This window comes from Marmota monax, unplaced genomic scaffold (assembly GCF_021218885.2).
Source record: "Marmota monax isolate L192 unplaced genomic scaffold, Marmota_monax_Labrador192_F-V1.1 WCK01_AAM20220418_F8-fsc00209, whole genome shotgun sequence".
Taxonomy (NCBI): Eukaryota; Metazoa; Chordata; class Mammalia; order Rodentia; family Sciuridae; genus Marmota; species Marmota monax.
Window position 1 is genome coordinate 604,802 of NW_026694493.1, and position 27,356 is coordinate 632,157.

At 46.4% G+C, this 27,356-nt stretch overlaps 1 protein-coding gene across 1 annotated transcript in view; it reads left to right on the plus strand.

The window, feature by feature from the left end:
- Window positions 1-27,356, plus strand: part of Cacna1e (calcium voltage-gated channel subunit alpha1 E) — a 443,649-nt gene that overhangs the window by 142,756 nt on the left and 273,537 nt on the right. The window contains exon 3 of the mRNA XM_058571374.1: window positions 3,366-3,631. Within this exon, the coding sequence (XP_058427357.1) occupies window positions 3,366-3,631 (266 nt within the window). The remainder of the gene's footprint in view (window positions 1-3,365; window positions 3,632-27,356) is intronic.

Here is a 27,356-nt window from a genome sequence, read left to right on the forward strand (position 1 = left end):
CCAACATTGCTGTCTTTAGGACAGGTCCCTTGCCAAAGCCATGGACACCACCATGTTTGCCTCCCCATCCCCTTGGGCTGCACCCTGCTTAAATGAATCTCCCTTTTAAGTTCCATACATAGGTTCTGCTTCTCGCAGTGTGCTCTCACATCACCCCCAGCCCATACATTTGTGAAGCCTGCTCCCTGGGAAGGCAGGAAGACAGTCTCAGCTCCAGTGGGTCCTCAGTCTCCACCTAGGGTATCCTGTCTGGAGTATTCTAAGTCTCTGAGGAATGGCATCAGCTACAGAGAACACAGGACATGACAGAGTGGAAAGGGGATTAACACTGGAACTTGTGAGTGGGTGACATTGAGGAGATGAGTCAGGGGTGCCTGATCTTCCAAGAACTAATACTAGGAGGTAAAAAAAACTAGTGAAACCTGCTCATCCTGGGAGTTCACAAAAGGCATACCACCCTCCAGCCTGCCAAAGCAGGACAGGAAAGGAAGGGGTAAAGTCTCAGCGTGAGAGTGAGGTCCAGGAAGCATTCTAGTCCTTGAGGCTGCATGAACAGATCAAATTTACCCTAAGACGAAGATACATTATTTATGTCATCGTCCATTTTGTTCATTATTGTGGCCTCAGTGCCTAAAACAGTGCCTGGCACAGGGAAGGTGTGTAAAAATATTTGTCAAATGAATGATTTGAGTGGATCTTGTGCTATGGATTCTGGCCCACCTGGAAAGCAAGGGCATGCACTTGATAATTTCTAAAAGCCCTTTCTAGTCCTATGAAGTTCACAGGGTACTGAGACAGCCACTTGTGATGGTTCTAAGTGACTGTCTGATGGTCACTGTCCCTCCCCTTTCACTTTTGACTAGGTAGTTAGAAAGAAGAGGACCTCTACTTCAGGTGATAAGGACAGAGAAAGGCAGGACAGTGAAATCAGAATGACAATTAGAGCTGGCTCACCTTGAATAGTAATTTGGCCTAAAGTGGACTTATCTGAATCAAAAGGTCAACAAGCTGTATCCTGAGGCAGCAGTGCCTGCTGGGGGTGGACACTTTGAGACCATTTCTTTGGGTTTTCAGCACTGAAAGAGTTTTCCTCACACATACACACACTCCCATGTACTCTCACACAATAGACACGTGTCAGTGCTCACATGGCCTTGCCTACACACACAGAGGAACACACGTAGGAACACACGTGCTTCCCATTCAGATGTCACCTCCCTTCTCACCAATTAACCTCACACACACAAAACCACATTCACCCATGATCTTCAGCTTCTGGGCTTTGGTCAGCCTTTGTTCCCTTCCTCTGCCACTCCTTGCCCCCATTCCTCCCATTGCTCAGGTGGGATTTGGACAGGACTATGTGTTGAGGACAGGCAGGGAAAAGCAGAGGAAGGTAGTGTGGACATGGTAAGGGACAGCTCTTTGCCCTCAGTTCAAAACAGTCACCTGTGGGGAAGGGCTTGGTCGCTAAGCACAGGGATTCTTTCTATGGGGCTTCTAATCCACCTCCTCTCTCTCCAGATCCAATATTAATTTCGTGTTTTGCTTCATTAATGGGGTAGTCTTGCGAAAGTCAGTGGGGCTTATTTGGGAATAAAAGACTGGGGCGAGGAGATCCCTGTTAGGATTGTGAGACTGGAAGGTTTAGCTCAGCCCTCACTATTCAGTACCTGGGTTATTTGGACCACTCTTCCAGGAGGTGAGGCACAGGGCTCTGCTAGAATGGAACCCAGGTGGCTGCACATTAGTAGAGGGAGGGCAGCGACTCCCCCTGGAGTGGAGCCCGCAGATCCCCCAGGGAGATAAGAAGGGAGGCTGGAAAGAGGGTGCCTTCTTCTCCCTGGAAATCCCTGGTGGTGTTCGCGGAGCCTGGGAGGTGCAGAGCTAGTGGCGACGCGGCCCTGGTGAGCGGTGCGCAGGGCGCAAAGGCCCGGACTCCTCGCTAGGGCGGCGGCGGGTCCGGCATTGCGCGGCGCTGAATGGGACACAGCACTGCAGACCCCTCTCTGCGGGAACGCGAGGCTTGAGTGTTGTGCACCCCACGCCAGCCCCCGCTCTCCTGCGGAGACTCCGCCAAGCCGCCAGCGCCCGCATCCTCAGCATTACTTGGGGGGAAAGGCGATTCTACCTTGGACCTTTGCAAAGGTGGCCCACTACCCTCCGGCCAGAGAAACAATTAAGCAAACCAGCCTCGCCTCCCAGACCCTTCAGCCTCCGGGCTGCAAGCCGCCCCTCCCCCGCGCCCCGGGCAGCCTCGCCGCGCCTCCGCGCTCCGTTCCCTCTCGCCCAGCTCGCTCCCGCCTCTCCTGCGTCTTCTCTGCTCAGTGCAGCTTGGCGGGCTGGGTGCAAAAGGAAGACCTGGTCGTTACTGAGGAAGTTCGGTCCTTAGACAAGTCCCGTGCCGGGCCACCGCTAGGCTGACTGCAACCTGTTCCTCCCTCGCCCGAAAGCTCGCCCGCCCGCCCGCTGGCGCTCCCGCCCTCTCCCCGGCGCAGCCGCGGATCGCTGTTGCATGCTGATCCGGGGAGGCGGCGGCGGTGGCGGCGGCAGCGAGCGCTCCGGGCGGATGCTGGCACTCGGGTTTCGCCGCTCTCTGGATGCTGCTCAACTTCTACCCCAAACGCAGGAGCTGTAAAGTCATTTGTCCCTCTTGGGCTGGATCGACTTCGTATTTTGATATTTTGGGCGTTGCGGTTTACGCAGGAACCTCTATACCGCTCTCCCCCCTCCCTCCCTCCCTCTCCAACCTTTGGATGCGTCTGTGCTGGCAGATTTAAAGACCCAAGTCTTGGCTGTGGAATTTCTTAGATGGACTTGCAGGGGATGGCGTTATAAAGCATGTCACCGTAACCCGTCTTCGTCTTTTCTGCTTTTCAAAGTTCTTTTGTTTTCATTTTCCCTCCCTCTCTACCCCTCCCCCAACCAATAAATCACCAAACTGTTACCTAGCGGGCCGGTGCCTGCCTCTCTTCCTGAACTAGGTGGTGCGTCTGCCAGAAGAGGAGCTATGTTTGAAGAGCAGCCTACTCCACCCCTCTCCTCTCTGGTCCCTGAACACCACCACACGCTGGCATTTTGAAAAAAAAAATTGCCTCCAGAAACTGAGCACCCCCAAGCCCTACCCCCCCTTTTTCTCTTCTTGAGGAATGGAGCTTCGCAGAGGTTGTATTTAGATTCAACAGTTCAGAGCGGCGGTGCTGCTGCCGCCGCCGCCTCTCCGAAGAGCTCGCGGGCTCCCCAGAGGCGGTGGTCCCCGTGCCTGTCTGGATGCGGCTCTGAGTCTCCGTGTGTCTTTCTGCTTATTGCTGTGTGCGGGTGTTCGGCGATCACCTTTGTGTGTCTTCTGTCTGTTTAAACTTCAGGATGGCTCGCTTCGGGGAGGCGGTGGTCGGCAGGCCGGGGTCGGGCGATGGAGACTCGGACCAGAGCAGGAACCGACAAGGAACCCCCGTGCCGGCCTCGGGGACGGCGGCTGCCTACAAGCAGTCGAAAGCGCAGAGGGCGCGGACTATGGCTTTGTACAACCCCATTCCCGTCCGGCAGAACTGTTTCACCGTCAACAGATCCCTGTTCATCTTCGGAGAAGACAACATTGTCAGGAAGTACGCCAAGAAGCTCATCGATTGGCCATATCCTTTCTTACCCACCATAACTCCCCTCTTCCCCTCTGCTTTTCTTCGGGTGAGGGGGGACGACTAGCATGGAATTTATCCCCCACCCCTTCCTGGTGCCAATTTGCCCCTTTGCCGAAGTGCACTCTTTACTCGGTTCCATCTAAGGGGCAAGCTTGGTGCCATGGATACCTGTTTGGGCACTAGTGTTTTACAAGGTAAGACTTATGGTTTTTGATTTTTCCTGTGTGGAAATCTCTAGCGTCTCTGAGTGCGTGGTGTTGCGGTGTCTGCCCTTTTTTGGGCTGGGCTTTGTCTGATTCACGGCCCCCCAGACCTTTCACAAGCTGCACTCTACATACATGGGGTTGACCCTAATCCCAGGGCTTTCTTTCATACCAGTTGTCCCCTTTCCACCCTCGAAGCCAGCCCTTCTGCCCCAGATCCTACCAGCTGGAGAGACACCTGCACTGTCTTCCAGTAGAGAAGTGGAAGATCCATGGGCGAATTTACCAGTTCAGACGCTTCTTGAGCACTGGGCCAACACCATGTATACAAATAGACAGATGAATAAATAAAACAGGCATTTGGCTAGGGACCCAGCTAACTCCGGGGACTAAAGTTTAAGTTCCACTGAAAGTGGAGCAAGTGAGTATCTGTCTGGAAAGGATATCTCTGCCACCACTGCCCAAACTGCTCAAAGTTGGAGTTCTCTTCTTGGCCAAGGAAGAGCAGCTCACCAGGGCCCATCTGCTCCTTCTCTTTCATCCTGGGTTGGGTAGTCCTGTTTCTTAGCATTTGACTCAGCTGGTTGCTCTCCCAGTACCCAGGATCAGACAGATCTGCTGGGCCTGAATTCATCAGCGATGGCCAGAGGTGTGCAAGCAATCTGGGTTCTCCCTTCAAAGGGACTGCTCTTCATAAAGAGCAAGTGGGGACATCTCTGGTGGTGGTAGTGTCTGAATAGCACTGAAGGAGTTCTTTGCAGGTTTAATCAAATGCACCAAATGCAGGCTGCTGATTAGGCATCTGGCTGCCTTGTTCTTCACTAAGAATTTGGGTCCCTGGCAAGGCCATTAGGATTTGGAGGTGGTGGGACAATGAAGGGGATTGGTAGGAGGCAAGCAAGTGATGCGGTGTTAAATATGGGGGTGGGCTTGAAGAAAGGGACTTGGATGCTCCTTGGAGGGACATTTCTTGGGAAGGATGCACCTGCAAAGGAGGCTCCTCCTCTTCTTCCCGTAACCCTCCTTCCCACCCTCACCCTCCAGGTGTGCAGCAGTGAGACAGCTGGAGCTGCGGGGGTCTCTAGTATCAGCCAGGCAGGCGGTTCACTTCCCCGGGGGCCTGAGCATCTTCCTGCCACCCCCACCTCAGTTTCTGGCCTTCCCTTTTTCCTCCCCTAGTTCCCTGCTTCAGCAGCTCCGCGATTGGCTGGCGCGTGGTGCTTCTAGGCAGCACCCCTTCATTGGAAGCGAAGGAGCATCTCTAAGCAGATATTCTTCCTGCTGCTGTTCACGTCCTCCCACAACCACCCCTGGCCGGCTTCTCTCTCCTCCTCTCCGCATTCCCACCCCCACAGAGAGATCCCGGGCCGTGCAGTGACTGAATTGAACGTGTCTAGGTGGGGGTTCGGGGCGGGGGAGGGGTCCGGCCCCTGCAGTCACGCCAGCCTGGGAGCTGCACAAAGCGGACAGATCTCATTGTGTTGCGTGCTGCGGCTGCAAATAACTCCTCGGGGCAGGTCTCTACCGCTTTCCCAGTCGGGGGGGCACCCTCCCCACTCCCCCGTCCGCTTTACACAATTCTCCCAAATTTTCCCACCCACCCGGCTCCGCTTGGCTGTGCCCCTCTCTTAGGGCGTGTTCATTCAGACAGGCGCCCTTCGGTTTTCTTGCGCTAGACAAAGCCGCCCAGCTGCCCCGCGGGTGGCAAAGTGTGCCAGCAGCCATCGTTGGCACCTCGGACAGCGCCAACGAAACTCCCCTGGCGTCTCTGGGCTCCCCACTCAGCCGAGTTCAGCACCTCGGCTACTTCCGGCTGGGCCCAGGCTCCAGGGCTGGAAACGATGTACGTTTCCTGCACCATGCGGTTGCCTCTTTTCCCGTTTTCTCTTACGCTGCAAAGACATCGCCTTTCCACCAGGCGCTGCGAGCGCAAGGTGCGGCTGTGAATCTTACTCCTCCCTTCTTTGTCTTTGGCCAAAATGGACCAAAGAGAGTCAAAGGAGAGACGCCCCAGGGAGTCGATTTCAGCATCAAGCTCAGCACCTTGGCCAGGAGCTCTGTCCCAATGGTCTTTTTCTGTCTCCACATTGGAAACTTTACAGTGAATTCTACAGCCTCTAGGCTGTTCTAACAGTGTTCTGAGAACATGTGCTAACGCGCTTATTGGAGCCCAGTTGGAAAATTTTAAAATACACTGTTTGTTTTTTTTTTTTTTCTTCTGGCTGTACAAGGTAATTGACTAATATATTCCCTCTGGTGGTGAGCACGTGGAAACATTGCGCCTCTATGGGCCGCTTTTCTTCAAAACCACAGCTAAGTTCCTAGTCTCACCTTCCGTTTCTTTCGGTCCAGTTCCTGAAATGTCTTTCTTTTTCTTACTGGGAGTCAGTAAGTAGTGGTTACCCATGAAATTTGGAGTTAGACTGCCTGGGTTTAAATCCTAGTTCTGTCACAAACTGTGACCTTGAAAAGTTATTTCATTCCTCTGTGACTCAGTTTCCTTATCTTTATAGTGGAAATGATAATAATGAGTTACTGGGGGAATTAAATGAGTTAATGTATATCAAATGCTTAGAACATTACCCAATTACCTAATGAACATTGGATTGTATTAGAGTCCTTTAGAAATTTCAGCAACACCCAAAGGGCGGGGTCTTAGTTCAAGGTGCAGTTGTTTAGATTTTTGTATCTCAAAGAAAACAAGGAGTTACACCTGCATTACTTGGGCACCTGTTAAAAATTCAGAGTCCTGGGCCCCACACCAAGCCTACCGAATTAGAATCTGTTTAAACAAGATCCCCAGATGATCACTATGTACTTAATTGACTAATGTGTCTCCTGTGGTGGTGACCAGTTCGGGAAGTGCTTCTCTGCTCTTGGTAGGGGTAGAATTATTAAAAACAAGAAAGTTGTTCAAGAACATGTCAAGACCTGCTTTAGTACTGACATATTTTGCATGCAGCGTGTTTGAGGAGTTTGATTGCACTACTCCAGCTTGTGAGACTTGAACTTTTTTTAGCCACAGAAAGTCACTGTGGAACCAGGAGAATAATGTGCTCTTGTGTGTGCCATGTGTGTTTTAATCTTATTGGTCTGAAAGGATGATTAAGTAAAAGGAACGATACAATTTATGTTCATAAAACCCTCTAATTGGGGGAGGGTTGTTTCTGGCTGTTAATAAAGGAAGTCTACTTCTTATTTGAAGAAATGCCTAAGATAACCTAGATTTGGCATGAAAAATGGTGGCAAGTCAACAGCCCACTCTGAATGTGCTTCATTTTTCTTGGAAGCTACATCTGCATAGGGAGATAATTTTATTTTCTTCTGACACTCTTTTTTCTGCAGTGGATACCATAGCCTTTTTGAAAATGCTAATCTGATTTAAAATGTGATATTACATGTTAAAGGATTCCTCCTTTTCTTTCTGGGTTATCTAATGGATCTAACAAGAGTATTCTCTCAGGCAGTTGGCTGTTCTGAAGGCCATTCCATGGTCACTGGGATGCATGCTTACCAGCTCTTAATGGTCTGTGCTTGGGGTCAGTTGCCTTGTGCATGGACGCACAGGTTGGTGAGATGCCCCACAAATTTTTGCACTTTCCCAGGTCAGGGTGAAGGGATGAAGTTGGAGACTGTGCCATAGATGGGCAGTAGAATATTTTTTTTCCCTCTACCTACTTGGTTGTTTCCTTAGGGAAGCACACGTTTTATGTGGAATTGAACATGGTTTAAAGTAGGAAGATCAAGTGTGCTTGTAGCCACAGAGATGATAAAATTTATTATAATGAACCTGTCAATATTCATTCATGATTTCTTGTGGAAAATTTCAGTGTGTCCCCAAAGCTCTGTGGGTCAGAGCTTACATGTTTTATTATGTTGAATTTTCCATTGGAAATTGCTCGATAAATTGTAAATTTATTTGGAGGATTTGGATGAGGGTTATGGAAAGTTTTAGTTCCTAAATCTCCCCATTTTGGCATATACATTTATCCTTCTTTGGTTGTCTGTAAGTATACAGCACCTTGCAAGATAGTAAACTGTTTTCCTGGTAAGAATTTCAGGTTTGCTGCAACTCTAGTAGACCATGAGTCAGGGTGCGTTGGTCAGGGTGGAGGGGAGGAACCCATAAGGATAAAGTCTCTAATTATATCCTATGACTAGATGATGCAAAAAGGCTCCACCTCCTCCAGGTACCTGTGCACAGATGCAGACAGTGAAATAGTGACTTGTAGCTGGCATCAGGGCTGCAGGATAAAGGGCTTTGTTTCCCAGGCTTCCAGGACACTCTCTGAATTGCCTGTTGGCTTTGTCCTTAATATGAGGTGTAGGTAATGTTTCCTCTGAAGCTGGGCCAAAACTGGTTGTGGGGACCATTTGTAATTGGGATGTAGCCTGGAAAGTGAGTTGGAGTGAAGGAGTTTGACAGAAACGAAATGACTTGAGATGGAGACAAAAATATCTTGGATGTGATAGTTTTGTCTGTTGGTTTGCATGTCATTATTTCCCCAGTTCCCTGCAGTTGCCTTCCCTGCAAGAAGCGCAGTGCACACTGAATTAAAGGAGGAGGAGGAGGAAAATAATGAGAGCAGGCCTTCTTTCCCCCTGCCTGAAAGTATCAGACTCTGGAATTATTAGTTCCATCCCAAATTACTTCTCTCTTTTTAGCCATCGCTGAACAGAATGTAGGTGTCCCCTCCCCAAACTCTGCTGTTCCCCCCCCCCCCGCTCTTTATAAGAACATCTGCTTTCTTTCAACCTTCACACTCTTAGTTAAAACAAAACAGAGTCAAGATTTGCTAAGCCACAGAGCTCTTGCAAACCCTTTGACTCCGTGAGCTTGATCAGCAGACCAGTAGCCTCCCTGTGCCCTTGGTGGGGCTACCAAGGAAGTTGAAGCTCACCAGACACGAGAGCCCCACTGTGCCATCCAGGTCTTCAGAGGCCACGCTGCTGATCTTATTTTACTTATCAGTGACCACAAAGACATAAAAGAGGGAACCTAAACGTAACTGTAATTAATATCCTTTTATTCAAAGAAGCAAAGGCCAGGTCTTTACTTTCCCTTTCTGTCCCATCCTCTGCCCATCTTTTCATCTTTCTATATTTCTCCCTCTCTCATTTTTAGGTTTAGCCTTTGTGAATAATTCATTATGTGTGGGTTTTTCCTAGGATTTTCAGAAAAGGAAGGCTATTTGTCTTGTTCTTAAAAAATGATTAAGGTCTCTTGCAAAGGGCCAGCTTCAGAAATCAACTTTTTTCAAAGTTCTTCTATTTTCTTCCATGTGACCGAGACAGGAGAAAGGTAGCTGGAGAAGGGGGGGATCTTTTAATATGCTCTCTCTCATCATTTCTATAGTGACTGCCTCCTACACAGCCCTGTTGCATTTGGGTGCCCCATAAACACGCACCTACTCCTCTCCTCTACTTAGAGACCACAGTTAACTAGAAGGTATTTATGTCCCCAAGTACTTGTCATTCAGAATCCCTTGAGTTTTTTCATGCTGGTGTGTGTTGGACTACTGAGCTAAGAAACAGGCTTCTGTAAACGTTTCTTTTCAAGTTCTGGAATGAATTCACATAGGAATTCATGTGGGGGCGTTGTGGGGTTCAGGCATTTGAATTACTATGTAACACTCCCCACCCCCCCACCATGTAGCTTCTAAAGCTATCCCTTTTAAAGAGGGATAGAAATATCTGAAAGTAGGATCATTTCTCTTCCCATCCTCTAAACCTGCATACAGGGCTTGTGTGGGAGCTCCAGACATGTTTGTAGCATCAGCATTAATAGTACAGAAAGTACAGCACAGAGTTTTTAAGCTCCTTCAGCCTAGTGGTCTCTTGAATGATAAGCCTGTTTCAGGAGATGTCTGTGGTGTGTCTGCTCACCAGGTACCCGAAATATGTTTCCTTAATTTTTTTATTTCCTGTCTCTTTGGAAAAATCTTTGGATACAAACCCCGATAAGCCCTGTGTCCATATCTCTGGAAAGCAAGGTACAACTCCAGGGTGTGTACTTAAGAGGTAAAGATGAGCCAGACGAAGGAGAAGAGCAATGAGTGACTTTTTAAAAGTGTCACTTATCCATGAGATCCCACTGGTAGAGCAGTGAGTATTTCTTAGGAACTTCTTATAGATTTATTTATTTATTTGTTTTGGTGGTGCTCCCCAGGGCCTGGTGCAGGCTAGGCAAGCACTCTACCACTGAGCTCTACCCCTGGCCCTCATCTTGTATTTTGTGCTCTAAATTCATAGGACTAAACAGTTACACTCTAAGTTCTCTTGTGTGTTAAAAGGAGGGAGGGTGTTGGAAGTTGACCATTTTTAAAGCTGTGGCTCATTCCAGAAGCAGGCAGGCAGGATTTAGGATTATAGCGTCCAGCAAGGCTCTAGCCACAGTCTTCTGTGGTCTAGCCATGTCACAAGGGACTTCAGAGAGAGGCCCCTCATGGCACCCATGCCAAGTGTGGTCTGATTCATATCAATGTATGAATCTTGGTTGCAAGTTTGCATAATTTTGAGGGTGTGTGTGTGTGTTGTATGTATGTATGTGTGTATAAATATTATATACACACACACACACACACACACACACACACACACACTGCATTAGGGAGCTATGTCTCTGAAGAATTTGGAAGGCCCCTTTCAGATGTGTAATTAAAAGGGGGTTTTCTTTATTTTCTTTTCCCGTTTAGGGGAGGGGTAAAAAGGATATGGCTGGATGGAAGGTAACAGGTTAGAGGGGAAAGAGGAGATGCTCTGGTCAGTGTGATAAATGGAGCCTTGCTGGTGATCAGACTGGTGTTCCCACTTCCAAGGTACAGGGCATTATGGGTGGCCTCCCGGACAAGTGAAGAGGGGAGGAAAATGAATAAAACACATCCTCATAAATCTTTCCCAGTCTTCAAAACTTAGCTGTCAGTTGAAAGTTTTTAAACTTTCTGTGCCTCTTTCTCAATTTCCACACTATTGTCTCATGGGGCTGGTCAGAGTCAAAAAGCATGAAATGGATTTTCAACAGTCACTCACTAACATCCTGGCAATTTCCAGCTGTGTGCTATCGGCAACTATTTTACTACCATTCTGTCAGCCACCATTCCTTGCAGCAGGCGATTTCCATCTGCAAGAAGGCTGACTCTTCATTTCTTTTGTGTTGAATTGACATATGCACTCTGCCTGACTCATCTACACTGCTGTCTCTCAAACTTGAGTGTGTCCTAGTCTCACCTGGAGGGCTTGCCAGAGCACAGATCGCTGGACGATGGTAGTGGCGAACGCCGGTAATCCCAGCTACTCAGGAGGTTGAGGCAGGAGGATCACAGGTTCCAGGCCAGCCTCAGCAGCTTAGTAAGACTGTCTCAAAATAAAAAATTAAAAAAAGGGCTAGGGATGTAACTTGGTGGTAGAGTGGCCCTGGGTTCAATCCTCAGTAACACACACACATACACACACACAGGTACAGAGTGTTGACCCCACTCTTGGAGTTCCTGATTCAGTGGCAACTGAGAATGCTCATGAGTCACAGCTTCCCAAGTGATACTGATGGTATTGATCTCAGAATCATACTTTGAGCACCATTGCTGTAGTCAGTTTTGCTGTCTGCCTGGCAGTGGCCTTAGAGAACCAGTCTTACAAAGTCCTGATGCAATTCCCCACTCTAAATCTCTCATATACTAGGCTAAAGCCCTGCTGCCAACATAAGTTTGTTCTCTGGGTGTAGACAGTGAGGCTTGAGACCTTTCTATCAAAATGCAGATGGTCCTGCGGAGCAGGGACATATTAAGCTAATCTGTATTACCAAGTTCAAGTTGGTTCATCTTGTTCTGTCTAGCATTATGGCAGAGGAAGCTCTTCTGAGAATGGTCATGCACCTTTAATTGCAGTACCTAGCACAATGCTGGCACATGGTGATAATTCAGTAAACCTTTGTTGAATGATTTATAATTAAATTAGTTATTCTTGATTTAACGAGCATCCATAAAGTATCTGTTATGTGCCTTGCAGTGCCCTGACCAAGGTCTATGGGACTAGATGTGGCCTGGTAGTGGTATGAGAGCTCTGAGTGGGTGGGAGAGGAGTGAAGGGTCATTGCATGGGAATTAGGAAGTTTGTGAGAGACCAGCTTTACCTACTTCACAGTTTTGCTCAGGATTCTTCCAAGTTCCACATTATGCAGTGTGGGTTTCCTGGCTGTTTAAAAAAACATGAACTATTTATTATCTGGTATTTTGTTATAAAGAACTCTTTTGTTAATTGGCATGCAGACATATTAGTATAATGACAGTTGAGATTCGTAAGATGGCCCTTAGGCACACACAAGGTTGTAGTGCTTCCTTAGTATTGCCAATAAAGCATTCATTACATGAGGTTCAGCATCGTTTCAATTGTGTGCGACCTTCCTTGTGCTGTATTCTGAGCTTTCACAAATTATGATCCATATTGATATAAAAAGTAGCTCTTCATCACATTATTTTTGTTAAATTAATCAAGTTTTCTTTTCCAGCTACCCTAGATAACACAGGATTTGTTGCATTATTCTAGAAATTAGTCCTTTCAACTCTAGAAATACAGTGGAATTGGAGATGAATCCTAGTGCAATTTTCATATCATGAGGTGGTGTTTAGAGAAGAGTCATTATTTTAAAAATGAATTGATAGCTCAGCAGGCTTTAGATTTGCTGGGCAGGTTCCCAACTGGTAAACTGGCATTGCATCTAACTAGGGGTGCTTGCTTCATGCTTCTGTGGACTAACATTGGAAAGGAACCACCAACATTTCCAGGAGAGTTACAGTAGGCATCTCAGCAGCCCTTGTCAGATGAGACCTTCCCTAACTTGATTCTGAATTCTCCAACTTCTGTGCCTTGGACTTGTTTTCAGGTTCTTTTACTGTCATTTCTCTTCTTAATCAATATCGGGGGATGCTGGAATCTAAAACCTGTCGGTTGCAGGATGATAGTCTTTTAAGTTCTTAAGGGTCAGTTTTAAACTCTGTGGAACTCTAGAGTTGGGAATGACCTGAGTGACTGTCTAGATGGCATCCAGAAGACTCCTTTTGGAGTACTGGGATTGGTAGAGCCCTTTTATACAGTGTTTATTTACTTGTTTTCTATGTCACAAATCCTGTTGACATCTAATGGATGCTATGGCCCCTTCTCTCATGAAAAAATGAGCATATAATTTTGCATTCAGTGTCAGGGGTCTGTGAATCACAATTTAAAAAGAACTACTATGCTGGAAAATTCCCACCTGTGGCCTTTGCACCTGTGGTCCCTTCTGTCTGGGGTGACTGATTGGGGATGTGCTCAGTTCATTTCCTCTGTGAAGCCTTCCTTGACTTCTCTTAGCAGAATATTTTAGTCAGCCTTTTCACTGCTGTGTCTAAAGGACCTAGACAGAGCAATTGTAGGGGAGGAAATGTTTATTTGATGGCTGATGGTTTCAGAGGTCTAAGTCCATGGACAGCCAACTTCATTCCTCAGGGTTCAAGGTGAGGCAGGACATCATAGCGGAAGAGTGTAGCAGAGGGAAGTGGCTTATTTTGGTGATCAAGAAGCAGAGAGAGACTCTACTCTCCAGATACAAAATATGGACCAGATATCCCTCGCCCCAAGGAACCCCCGGTCACACCCCACCTGCCTCCAGTTACCACTTGGTTAATCCCATCAGGGATTACTTCACTGATCAGGTTAAGGCTAGAACCCAATCATTTCTCTTTCAAACCTTCTTGCATTATCTCACACATGAGCTTTTGGGGGATCCCACATCTAAACCGTAACAAAGAATGACATCCACTCCATCCCCTGGGCTCTAATAGGGCACCTTGTTTATTAGTTTATTGTAACACTTACTGTATAGCCTCAGTCTTGTTTAAAAATCCCTACAAGGGGAGGGCCCATTATCCATGAGTTTTTTTAAATTACAAGAACATAGAACAGTATTTGTCAAAATTAGTGAATAACACATTTGTTTCAATTAAAGTACTTTTTTTCTTAGTTTTCTTTTTAAAAGGAATAATGTATATTTTGGACTTGACTTGAGGTTGTAGTCAGCAGAAAACCTTGAATTCTTTTAATATGCATTATTAACAGTGTTGTTTCCCCTCACTCTAATCTCACTCAGTTTAATTTTTGAGTCTAGATTCGGGACTTGGTTTATTTCAGGTACATTTGTCTCCTTGCGTTTGATCCTACTATCCATCCATCCTGTAGAGATTCTTTTCAGGTGGGGACAAGGAACTAATAATTGAGCATCCACCAAATATCAGACTCTCTGCCTTTAAACAAACCAACAAGCCAATGAGACACACGTTATTATCTGTACTTTAAATGTAAAGAAACCAAGGCTAAAGAAGATTAAGTCAGAAGAGTCAAGTTATCACCATGAAGCAGTTTCTACCACACATTGTCTCTGGAATTGGTGTGTAATGTGAACTCCTCACCCTGAGCTCTGTGTCACCTACGGCTTTGGTAGGCACATGCTTTACGAAGCTCTTATTGGAATGCCTGATACGTGGACGGGATTGGGGCTCCCTTCTGCTTATCACCAGCGCATTAGCCAGTGCCCATCGATGGTTCGGCTATTCTCAGATCTGAACTATGCTTTTTAGCCAACTGACACATCTCTTATTTTGTCTGTAAAAAATATTGTGGGGGATGTCCTTGTCACATGCTTTACTGGAATCAATACATGCTTTCAGGACTATTTCACATCTCTTTTAAGCTGGGATGTAGCAGCTTGCTTTCTCCAAAGTCCACTTTATGTATCATTTTTAGAGACTCAGACAATATTTTATTTCTTTCCCAGACAATGAAAGAATCTCAGAAATTAAAGGGATATGAGACATTATCTAGTCCAATGCCCAGTTGGTGAAAGCTTTGCCTTGGAGCTCAGGATTTGCCAGTCTCTACTGGGAAATTTCGGTGTGTCAGAATGTGGCCTCTGGATTCAAATCTCAGGACCACCTCTGTCACATCCTAACTGTATACCTCAGCAACCTGCTTAACCTTGCTTGTGCCTGAGATTCCTTAAACATAAAATGGGAATAGTAATTTTACTTATAGGATGAATTTGTAGGGCTTATGTGAAGTGCATAGAATAGTGTTTGGTGCATAGTAAGTCATCAATAATTGTTAGTTATTAATAGCTGATTAATTTAGGTTGATTCAGTGTTAAACTTCTTCAGCAAAGTTTTCTCTTAACAATACTGTCTCACTTCCTATGGACTCTTGGTAGCTTTTTTGCCTGAATGTTGCCAGGGGTAGTCCATGTGATTTTACTTCTGTCTAATACTTGCTTGAGCTTCAGTCTTCAGGGAGAGATGGAGCTCACTTTCCTTGCTCTGCTGATCTTGCTGTGTAAGACTGCTGTGAGGTTATCAGTGGTCAATGTCTACGAAAGCCCTTTGCAAACCTGTCAGGTATTAGCACCAGTGTTAATGTTGATGGAGTTTATAAATATCTGACACCCCCTGAGCATTTACTAGTTGCCAGATTACTGCACTGAGTGCTATCCATGGTTCATTGCATTTATTCCCCATGACAATCCTATGCAGATATGCATTCTTGTTTTCTGCATTTCACAGTAGAGGGGATTAAGATATGGAGAGGTTATCTCATTTGCCTGAGATTCTGCAGTGAGAGAGAGCTGGAGGCCGGATCAGAGCCAGTATTCTTTTTATTTATTTATTTATTTATTTTTAGTTCTCGGCTGACACAACATCTTTGTTTGTACGTGGTGCTGAAGATCGAACCCGGGCCGCACTCATGCCAGGCGAGCGCGCTACCGCTTGAGCCACATCCCCAGCCCCAGAGCCAGTATTCTTAACCACTGCAGCTAGATAGTCTTTACATGAGCCTTTTTTCCCCTTCTCAAAGTTAATGGGTTCACATTTTTTAAAAATAAGATCTAAAATGTCTTTCACAGGGGGTGGTGGCACACACTTGTAATCCCTGCTACTTAAGAGGTTGAGGCTGGAGAATGGCAAGTTTGAGGCCAGCCTGGGCAATTTAGAGACACCCTGTCTCAAAATAAAATAGAATAATAAAAAAATCCCCCAAAAAACAACAACAACAACAAAATGGTCTGGGGCTGTGTTTCAGTGATGAAGCACTTGCCTAGCATGAGTGAGCCTCTGGGTTCAACCCTCCCAGTCTTTCTCATATATAAACACACAAACAAACAAACAAACACTCATGTTTCTAATGCTGATTTTATGTCAATAGTATCCATAATGACACATTTGGATTTATAATCCAGAAAAAAAAATCTTAACAAGTGATAATGGAGCAAAATTTTCCAACCAGCTTTTGATAAAAGCATAAAAGCAGATCAGAGGTTCAAAATAATCAACATCCTTAAACAAACTCACATGATTTTATTTGTGCAAAAATGGCACCCAACGCCAGGCACTGTGGCACATGCCTGTAATCCCTGTGGCTTGAGAGGCTGAGGCAGAAGGATCGCAAGTTCAAAGCCAGCCTCAGCAAAAGTGAGGTACTAAGCAACTCAGTTAGACCCTGTTTCTAAATAAAATACAAAAAATAGGGCTGGGGATGTGGCTTAGTGGTCAAGTGCCCCTGAGTTCAATCCCCAGTACTAAAAAAAAAGGGGGGGGAGGGGCAGCCAAACATTTGAGATGGTCTGATTGATGACATATAAAGACCCTTTGACAGACCCCGCTTGGTCCCTGGGCAGATTTTCTGGTCTTCTGGCTACTCCCTGTCATCCAGGTTCTTTGCATATTTAAGGTCTCTGTCCTGTTCTATCAGAGAAGAGCATCAGAGTCGGGACCTAGGAACTGTGGAGGAAGCTTCTGAAAGGGCTAGAGTGATGTGTGTTGGAAGGGAAGCTCCAGGGCTCAAGCCCTCAGGCATTTGCCTAGTGAGCTTCATGAAGGGCATCTCTCTGCCCACCATATGGAGGGCGTTTTACCTGGGGGAACTGGTTGCTGGTGTGCATGATAATGCAGAATTAGGATGTACCACTTGGCTTCTGGAAACCAGACAGAGCCTCAGAAGAAATTAAGGAGTGGGCCTAAAAAAGTTAAAGGCATGATCTTTCCTCTCTGCTAACTTGGGATTGTATTTGCACGGCCATTTGTGTTTGTGAAAAAGCTGAGCCATATGGATGCGCGGTGTGCATGTGTTCTGGTCTGTTGATAGGAGGAGCAGTGGAGGACGTGGGCTTGTCTGGAGGTGGAGTCGGGGGTAGATGTGGTAACGTGAGGAGGGGGCAGGTTTGAGGAATGTGGGGCCCATGTAAATTCAGAGGATCTAAGCATTTTGGCCAGATAATGCTCCTTTCTCAAAGAGTTTCATACGTATGTATTTATTTATTTTTGAGATTGCTATCTGTCCCTCACCTATCCTGGAGTTCTATGAATGAGGATACTTCTTCCTTGGGTGACCCCTTTCTTTGGTGATGATTAGAAAGTATCAGATGCCCTTCCTGAACTTACAGCCTTGGAAAGACCGGGCTCACTTTTGTCACAAATATCAGTAGACAGACTCAAGATAGCAAAGCCACGGAATAGTCAGATGCTAGGCTGTTAGAACTGTCCGGCAGCTTTCCACGCTTCTGCTTGAAAGAGGCTGGGTTCAGAAAGCCCTGCACACGCCTAAGGCCTGTCATCTCCCTTTTTCTTTTAGCTTCATCTATTTTTATCCTTTTCACCAACATTCTACAGAGACCATCATCTAGGGCTGGTAAGCTTTTATTCCCAGGTGTTCAGACCTGGGAATAGATGGAGGAAACTCACCTTTAATGAATGCCCATTGGGTCATGAGCGCTCTACAGAGTGCTTTAGAGGCAAGCATGATTTAATCCAACCTTTTGTGAAATGAAAATTGTTCTTGGTTTATAGACGATTAGCTCAAGGTCATGGGTAGGTGTGGCTGACCCACTCCGCTAGCGATTCTTTTTCATTTGCACCAAACTGACTTGGCTAGACCAGAAGACGGTGGGTATTCTTCCTAACTATTTTTATAGGGGGACTCTGTGTACTCCTGCATGTATGTGTGGCAGGCGTTGGGCATGAGGCTAATCCTATGGAGAAGGGAAGGATCAGTAGGCGGGAGAAGAGCAAGGATCTCTTGTCCATTATGAGTGTCATCCTGAAATGGATCTGAGATATCGTACCCTGTGTCATCAAAATGTGAACTTGGGGTAGAAATCTGGGATCTTTGCTATTTTGTCTTGCTCCTTCCTCTAAAGTTCCAGTGCCACCATACTATCTTTGCAGCTCTGCATAGGGCCTTTGATTTGAAAATGCCAGTTTTCTTTCAATATTAGCACGTCTAGTCCATTTTATCTTTTTTCCAGCCCTCAAAGCAGCCTCCCCTCAGCCCTCCCTGTTCCAGGGTACCCATCGAGTGAGTTGCAGTGTGGAGGCGGCAGCTTTCCTGACTTTTCCTTGAACTCCGACTTATTGAATGCTTCTGTTTTTGCAGCTTTTTAAGGAAATGGGGGTAGGGGGTGGTAAGGAGGCTGTGGAAAAGACTCAAGTCCTCAAAGAGTATTGCAGAAGGTTTATTTAAAAAAGCAGCCTTTGTTCATCCCCAGGCTACCATGATGAGGACCCTGGCTTTTCACTGTCTGCCTGCTAGGGAAGCTTCTAGATAACCCAGGTGGTCATGGATCACCTCTTTTTGAAAATCTAGAAATATTTCTATGGGCTTTAGACACTTTCAAGGTGTTCCCAGTGTGCCAGGATTTCCATTTCAAATGTTATTACCGGATGTCGTCATTGGTAGCTTCACCCAAAGTGACTTCTTCCAGTTGTCATCATGGATGGACTTCCTTCTTCCCTCACTTCCCTTCCCATCATGTTCCCTGTTAGCGCCAACGGATAATAGAACATTAGAGTTACTGGGACCTAAGAGAAACTCTAATCAGACCCTTACTTATGTGTGAGAAATCTGAGGGCCAGAGATACTAAGACACTTGCCACAAGTCGCACAGTAAATGGCAGAGAATAGAATCCAGGGTTCCTAAGTGTGGGGCTCCTTTTATCTCTGTTTCTCTTCTCTTTCCTCCATACCCTTTCTCTGCTCAGTCCTCATTCCTCCAGCCTCTTCCTCTTCTTCTGAGTCTTCTTTGTTGTCCTGTTAGTTAGCAGGTGTGTGTTTTGGGTGTTTATCTTGGAGCACAGGAGACTAGATACAAGGCTCATAATTAACAAGAAAGAACTTAAATAATAATAATAAAAAAAGTGGAAATGGACCAGAGAGGCTGTTCATGGGGTGAAGCGACCTGGCGCAAATCTAGCGAGGCTAGGAGACGGTGGTTCAGGACAATGGTTAATGTTCTTCTTTCCCCAAAAAATGTCATTGGAGAAACCACAGGATACCATAGTGGAGGACTCAGTAGCCAGTGGACTGGTGCCCAGTGTAAAAACCAAGAGCAAGTCTCAGCAGATGGCAGGATGGATGGATGCCCAGGCAAGTGCCCATCTCAGAATGTTTGCTTGGCTCTTCAGTGGCCCTGGGAAAGGCAAACCATCCAGACCTTACCTCAGGAGATGTGCTCTTTAAGAACATGGGAAGGAGGAAGAAAGCTCATATAAAAATAGCCTTCAGGGCCTGGGTTGTGGCTCAGTGGCAGAGCACTGGCCTAACATGCGTGAGGCACTGGGTTCCATCCTCAGCACCACAGAAAAATAAATAAATAAACAAACAAACAAATAAAGGTATGTTTAAAAAACAGCCTACATTTTTAGAATTTTCATTTCAAGGTGGGAAGCCAGTGAGTTTTTTGTTTATTTGTGGTACTGGGGATCAAACCCAGGGCCTTGTACATGCTAGGCAGGTGCTCTACCACTGAGACCACACCCCAAGCCCTAGGGAGTTTCATTTGATTGTTTTTATGATAGTTTCCCCATATTTTCAGGGTATGGAGCTGAGAGAGTCAGGAGGGGTTCTGGAAAAGTTTCATTTCTCCTTTGGTCTTAGTATCTGCATCTGTAAAATGAGTGTGCTGGGATCGTTAGTAGAATGCTAAGAAGCTTTTCCCTATGCCTCTGGAATTTCAGCTTCTGCGATTGTTATGACACCAGTGAGCTTTTGTGGTGTCCAGCATCAAAAGCAGGGTTCCTTTCCCTCGCTGCACATTAGAATCATCTTGTGAACTTCTAGAAATGCTAGATTGGGATGCTTCAGAATCTCTGAAGGTAGGATACTGGGTCCTTAACTTTTCAAAGCTTTCCCAGTAAGGCTACAGTTTAGCTGAGGCTGAGATCCACTGATCTAGAGTGAAAGGTGAGCCTTTTACCTGACTTGTTTCTACTCCTTTGGAGTGTGCTTAGATCACGTGGGTTGGCTGTGGCCATACGTCTCTTGAAGGCTGTGGTGAAATAGCAGGCATCTTGGGTATGCTGTAATCTAGCCTGAGAGAACAGGGTGATTAATTCTTATGGTGCACTATATTGGCAAACCATTCACCTGTGACTGCTTTGGGCACACCAGCTGCATAGGTAACAGCTTTCTGTGATGAGCGTCATGCTCCAGACTTCCTGAATGCAGGTCTAGATAAGGGGGCGATTTGAGTCTAAGGACAGGATGAGTCATGCTCACCCAGGAGGGCCTCCAGTAGATGACTGAAGACTCTTTGGCCTTGCTTCCTACCCATACCCTTAGGAGTGTGAGGGTTGACCTGGCACAACCAACATCCCATATGGAATCTCTTCCTCTTGACAATCTCCCAGAGACGTGGAACTTATAGTAAGTGGTATGCTGGAACTGGCATGTCCTGTGTGTCTTCCTCCTCCAAGTTCCACGTTCAGTGACGTAACTCAATAACTCGAAATTGGCCGCAGAGAGAGTATTTACACCCTAAAAATTGGCAAATGTTACACACGAGGGCTTTTCTCTCTGATGCTCCATATTTATTAGCACCACATTTCATTTTACTACTTACAGTAATCCATTCACTTGTGAAGAACCAGAAGTTCTTCTCTGTATTGCCCCAGATCTGCCTCTGAGTGGGTCTCACTCTCTTTAACTTAAAGAAAATTAAAGCCCCTATTACAAGCTACCCTGGTGGATATTCAAAAGCAGCGATGATGTCTTTCAAGTCTTCCTGTTCCAAGCTGAGTCTCCTTACTTCCTCCAACATTTTCTCATGTGGTTTGCAGGCTCAGTAGGTGTCTTTGAACACTGGGGTACAGTTGCAGAATTTTCAAAGGAAAGCAAAATTTCTCCCATAGGTGATCTATGGACTCTTTCACAGAAAGCTTTGCATTTTGTTTATATGTCCTGAGGATCCTCTGACATCCCATGACAGGAGTGTTGGTAGGAAGTGGGGTGTGCTCTGGGATGCAGCTGCTGGTTGTGGCTCAGTCTTTCCCTAAAAGTGCCATTGCAGCCAGAACTCTTGAAGGGCTCAAATTTGTCAGAGTGTCATCAAAACACAAATTCTAGTTTCTGAAACAGGTAATTTCCCCACTGCTGTTTTGTTTTCTTTCAGTGGCTTTTAATGTTCCCCTTTTCATTCTTTGCTATTCCATAACATTCAATCATTTGTCTCTGGATCACCAAAACTGTGTCGAATGACAGCCTTTTGAGTCCAGGATCCATTTAGATACGGAACAAGTGAATTTGTTAAGAGTCCTCCAGCTGTCTGAACATGAGAGGGGCATGAACAGCAAGAGAGAGAGGGAGGCAGCAGAGCCGTCTTGTTTCTCAGATCTGGCACCTGCCCTCCTTTAGGAATCGGGTGAGGATCGGGGTGGAGTTGACCCTCATAATGGTTCACAAAAATGGCAACCACGTGACCTTCCTTTAGGAAGTAGGCAGGATCACCAGAGTAAGTAAGGTCTCTGGTCTAAATGCAATGATAGGTGTGGCATGGCTTCACAGCTCATAATGAAAGGGCAAAGCTCAGGTTCTCTCTTTTTGAGTGACCGGGTCCATCAACCTCCATAAGAGAGCAGTGGACCTGTTGAGGCAAACAGGAAGTCCTTTAGGGGTTCTTTCTGTTACGTTGCAAACATGGCTTCCTTTGTCTTTCATTCACAAGGTTTTAAATCTTTAGGAGTAACTGCAATGGCATTTCTATCTTTTTGACAGCCAGAGAGAGAGAGAGAGAGCCAGACAGCCAGACACAGACAGACAGACACAGCAGATGAGGAGCAAGAGACAGGAAAAGAGAGGGAGAAAGAGAGAGGGAGGTGGTGTGTGTGTGTGTGTGTGTGTGTGTGGTGTGTGTGTTCAGGATTGCCTGTCAGATGGTGGATTTGAACAGAGGCAGCTGTTGTCATGGTGATGGCAGGTTGCATCCCACCACCATGGAAACCAGAGTTAAAAAACTGATGTTAAGCCTTAAAGTCACATGATGCATTTTTGTTTTGTTTTGTTTTAAAAAAAGAAAAGAGATTTGGTTTTTCAATCTGATCTTTCTTTCTTTCTTTCTTCTTCTTCTTCTTTTTTTTTTTTTTAAGATGAGATTGGTTGGTGAGAAAAATTGCGCTAAGGAAAGCAATGAGATAACAACATGGGACAACATGGAGTATGCAGATCCTCCCTGCTCATTTTTCTGCTTGTTAACAGTGCATTTCTCCTGCCAGGGGTGAGTGGGTGGGTGGGTGGGGGGAATACAGTGTGGTTTTCCATTTGCTGCCAAAGTTGTGCAGTGATAATTACACACGAGAAGTGCAGAGCTTCAGCCCTCCTGCCTTTGAAGGTGCTGTACAGTCTACCCCTGTTGATCAGCCCAGGGTAGACACTGGAAACCCAAAAGTGAGGGCTGAGAAAGGAGATGCAAATGGAGTGGAGGGCATGCCTTACTCCAAATATGTTGATAAATCCAGAAAATTAGCATTTCTTTTGGGGAAATTGAGGAGTTCACCTGTAACCCCTCAGAAACCCCAGGGTATGATTGGCCTCCTTTGGGCCACCCCATCTTGCCACAGGAGTGAGTGCTCAGAAATCAAGGTGGTGCACATGGAGGAGCTCCTTCTCCTATGGACAGGGACTCCTTTCGTCAGGGCTTGCCACCTAGCTGGGGCCCTCTCATCCCAGTGGTTTGCTGAGAGGCACCACGAAGCCCCTTGGACTCTAAGGGTTGCCTGCTCTTATGTTCTGGGAGAAAATCTGCCTGTGGGGAGGGGCAGACGTGAAGCTGTGGCCCGAGCCCAGGCACGCCTGTGTTTTAGGCCCAGGCGCTATCTCTTTGGTATTGCTCATCCCTCCAGGGCAGATGTATCTTCCTCAGCAGGTCCAGGGAGGAGGTGTGATCTCACCAGCATGATCTCACTGCATTTCCATCAGGGTCTACAAGAGCCAGAGCCGACTTCTGTGGTGGTTCCAGCCTTCCTGTTCTTAGCCTTGGCCTTGGGTGTGATTAATGCCCCTTCTAATCACTGAGAAAGATTGCGTCAGAGCCATCAGCTTCATAAATCCTCCTCTGGGCACTGGTGTTTGGATCTGCTTTCCATATTCCCAGGAGGTCCTGGGCCAAATGTCTTTTCTGTCTTCCTGAGGCCCATTACCATAATTTTCTTTTAAATTCTTTATTGGGGTGGGTTGCTTCAATGTCTGCCCATAGCTGCAGCCAGCCCCCTCTCCCCTCCCCGGGCTGTGACCACTGACAGATGCTTTCCCCCAAAGCTTTGAGCCACAGCAGATGCTTCCAGATTGATTTAGTAGGATAATGAAGGCGACTGTGCATTTGTGGAGTACCTTACAGCTTTCAGAGGGTTTTCATATTCAGGCATCATTTTAGGCATTGATCCTTTTGTGGTTTTTGTTTGTTCCGTGAGCTCAGGGTGGTGGTGGCCTTTGTCTGACTCATGAGCGCTGTGTTGGGACAGCTTTTGCAGTGAGAGCCTGGCTGTGTTTTCTCATTGCCAAGTTAACATTTTTTTCCATTGCATTCTAGGTCTTGAGAAAGATCCTGATTTTTCTTATAAAAAAAAAATAGCATGGAAACCTTAAATAGCTATATTTCACTATCCTTCCTATTTCAAATATCTCTTTGGGGTAGAGCTTTTGAAAGAATGGCAGGAGAGAGAGAGGTTTTTCCCCCAAATACTGTTCTTTGAGTCAACACCGCGTGCTTAGAATGATATCATGTGTGGGCAAGGGAGGGGAGGAAAGAGGAGCATAGAGGCACCTAGACCATCCTCTGACACTATTACGTCTCTTAGAATTAAACATCCCCAAACAGGAGGCTCAAGGGAGAAAAGGGGATGGGCCTCCTTGGCGAGATTGTTCTGGATCTTGGGGGCATGGGTGGGCATGGCTAAAGAAGGCCGAGATGTGCCTCCCCAGAGATTGCGGGCTTTTGTAGACAACCCCAAGAGTTTCTTAGGTCCAGAATGGCCTCAGGCTGCTTCCCACATGTCCTCCCTAAGGCCCGGAGCTGGCAGAGAACACCACATTCTGCCTGCCCACCTGCTCCTAGTGCCCCTCAGCTCTTAGCACCTTCAGCTGCTTAGTTTGTGATGTCAGGAGCTCTGGAAGGTGACTTCTGAGAGCACAGGGGTCCGAGGCAGCATCCTGGTGGTAATGGAGGTGCAGGTGTCCCCCGGGGCACTCCCCATTTGCTGCTGGTGGCTTGAGTCCTTCCCAGGCCTAACCTGCACTTCAAAACTTGAGAGGTAGAGATTGGAGCAGCTCTGTTGGGTGGGGGAAATAGAAAGGCTGAGGTGCAGGCAGCCGCCAGGGCGCTGGGGGCAAGCAGACCAGCACCATGGAGCCATTGGTCAGCCCTTTCCCTTACCCCAGCTTTCTGTGCCCAAGAAGGAATTGAACAAATGACAGGTGTGCTGGCCGAGCAGGGCTGCTCAAATTAGCTGTGTTGCTAAGGAAACAAGTCAACTGGTTGAAGGAAGGAGCATTGGGTAAAGGAGATAAATCAATAAGTGAACCTATTTTTATCATTTCCCTAATGATTGTCTTGAAGCTGCTAGACAGGCAAGGGAAGGGAGAACTACAGTCACACCAGTCCTCATTAACCGGCTCAGAGGGAGAGAGGAGAGAGGGGTGTTTGGGAAGGTTGCCAAGAAAGTTTATGAAGGGAGGCTCTTAGAGACAGGAGACAGGAGGGGGGGCCTCTTTGCAGGATTCCAAGTGCTTTCATGGTCATTTCTGGTCCACCCCTTTGTTCTCTGGCATTTGATCTCAGAAGTCTTGTACCGACTTCCTTGACCAACACCTTCCTCTGCACCCTCAGGTTGGGGTGTTTTTTTTTTTTTCTATTGGTTTGGTGTTTTTTCATAACACATATTGCTTTAATTGATTTTATGATTATAAATCAATATATGCTCATTATAACATTCAGACAATGGATCAAGGAGGAAAGAAGAAAATGAAAGTAGCCCCACTACCCAAAGAAAACTCATTATCCTTCCTTCAAGAACTCCCTTCCCCCCTTTCTGTCTCTCTCTCTCTGAACATTAAAGGGATCTTCTGTGCATGCTGGTTTCTTTTCTTTTCCTTTTCTTCTAGTAGATAATATATGCCCACAGTACACAGTATAAAAAGTTCAAATGGGTATACAGGGGAGAGAGAATGTAGGATTCCTTTTATAAGATGATTTGGGCTCTGGCTTTCTTGTGCTATTCATTTATCAAATGATTATTAATTTGTTGATCTACTAAATAACAGTTATTGGATGTCCACTCTGTGTCAAGCACCATGCTGGACGACAGTGACAGAGGAGTGAAGGGGATCTGCCCTCAGCCCCCAGGCCTCACTGCTCCTGATATCAGCTCATTTGTTCAGGAACTCAAAGCACAAGTATCCTGGACACCCAGGGTTGGAAATTCTTCTTCAAAATATGCTTTGTATCAGGCACAGACTATTAAGGCAGGTCATTGAATTCCTGGACAGAGAATCAGAGTCCTCCCCAGACTTTCATTCTGCCTGCGATTGCCATGGTGGGTGCTGTTTTTGAGGCCCTGGTGACTTGGAGCATCCTTTGACCTTTGCAAGTCTCACCTGCAAGGTGCATTAGCTCAACCTGGGGGCCATTACTTGCACTCTAGGCTCTTACCTTTGGAGATGCAGCAGAGCCTCTGCTAGTCATCGCATATTACCCATTATTGGAGCAGATTCCTGTTGTTTTCACGTATATGTTTATATACCAACAAGAGAGTGATCACTGTATTCACATTTGGGTAAAATAAAAATTTTAAGTTTATCAACGACAACACTTTTAACCCAGGAAGAACTTTGATACTTGCTTTTGAAAAAGGAAATAAGTATATTGAAGATAGGGCTTGCTAAGTGGCTGAGGTTGGCCTTGAACTTGCAATCCTCCTGCCTCAGACTCCTGGGTCACTGAGATTATGGATGTGTACCATTATACTTGGCAAACGCCTGCTTTTACGTTGTAGTTTTGTGGGGAGATAAATAAAAGAAATAATTAAAAAATGCCATGTGAAGAGAAATGAGGTACAAGGAGAAATTTCATAGGGACATTTCAGCTTGGACATAGCCTGAGCAGAAGGGGAGAAAGGCTATACAGGAGACGGAAAAAGTGCCAAGATGTAAGATATCTTTTCTTGATGGTTTCCTCAGAAAGGGAAGTGGAAAAGAGGTTAAGACAATTTTAAAAAGGATGTAATGGTGAGTGGCTGGGGCCCAGACATGTGGCTATTTTCTTCTTCTGCCTACCTATCTTCTCCCCAAAGATTTCTGGTTCCTCCCCTTTCTTCACCTAGCCCACAGACACGTGGGATCTCTGTGGTCTCATCTTGTTTCCACATCAAAATCCCACCTCACATTTTTTTTTTTTTTTTTTTTGGTACTGGTGATTGAACCCATGGGTGCTTAACCACTGAGCCATGTCCCCAGCCCTTTTTTAAAAAAATATTTCATTTAGAGACAAGGTCTTGCTGAGTTGCTTAGGGCCTTGCTAAGTTGCTGGGACTGGCTTTGAACTGCCTCAGCCTCCCAAGCTGCTGGGATTACAGGCAGGTGTCACCATGCCTGGCTCACCTCACATTCTGTGTATCCTAGAATGAATTCATCTGAGGCTCTAGATCTGCAAAACCTCACAGGGACATCCCTCTCCAGGACATGGGCAATTGTAAAATTTTAAGCCAAAGGATTGCTGCTTCTAATGGGTCCTGATATATCAGACAGTAGGCAGAGGATTTGTCTGAGACAGGAAGTGGGACTAGGGTCCTTCCAGAGCCTGTGAATCACCCAACTCCCACCTTTTGATTCTAGTCTCTGGGGCCTTGGGCAATACTAGTCTTGGAGACCTTGTGACTTTTCAAGCATCAGATACCTGGACAGTGACAGGGAATTAACTCATCAGCCACTGGGTCTAAGGGCCCTCCTCCTGTGCTGAGTGTCCTTCAGGGATGAAGGCCGAACTTTCCAGATAAGCCTCTCACATCTTCATTTGGACTAGATGAACTTAAAGTTCCTTGCGGGGAGCTACAGACTGTGGAGGGGAGAGTGAGGAGCAGAGAGCGGGGCTGGCAGGGGAGCTGCAGCCATCAAGCAGGCATGATTGGGCAGAGTGTCCTCAGAGGCGCACAGCTGCCAGGACCTGTCTTGCCTGCAG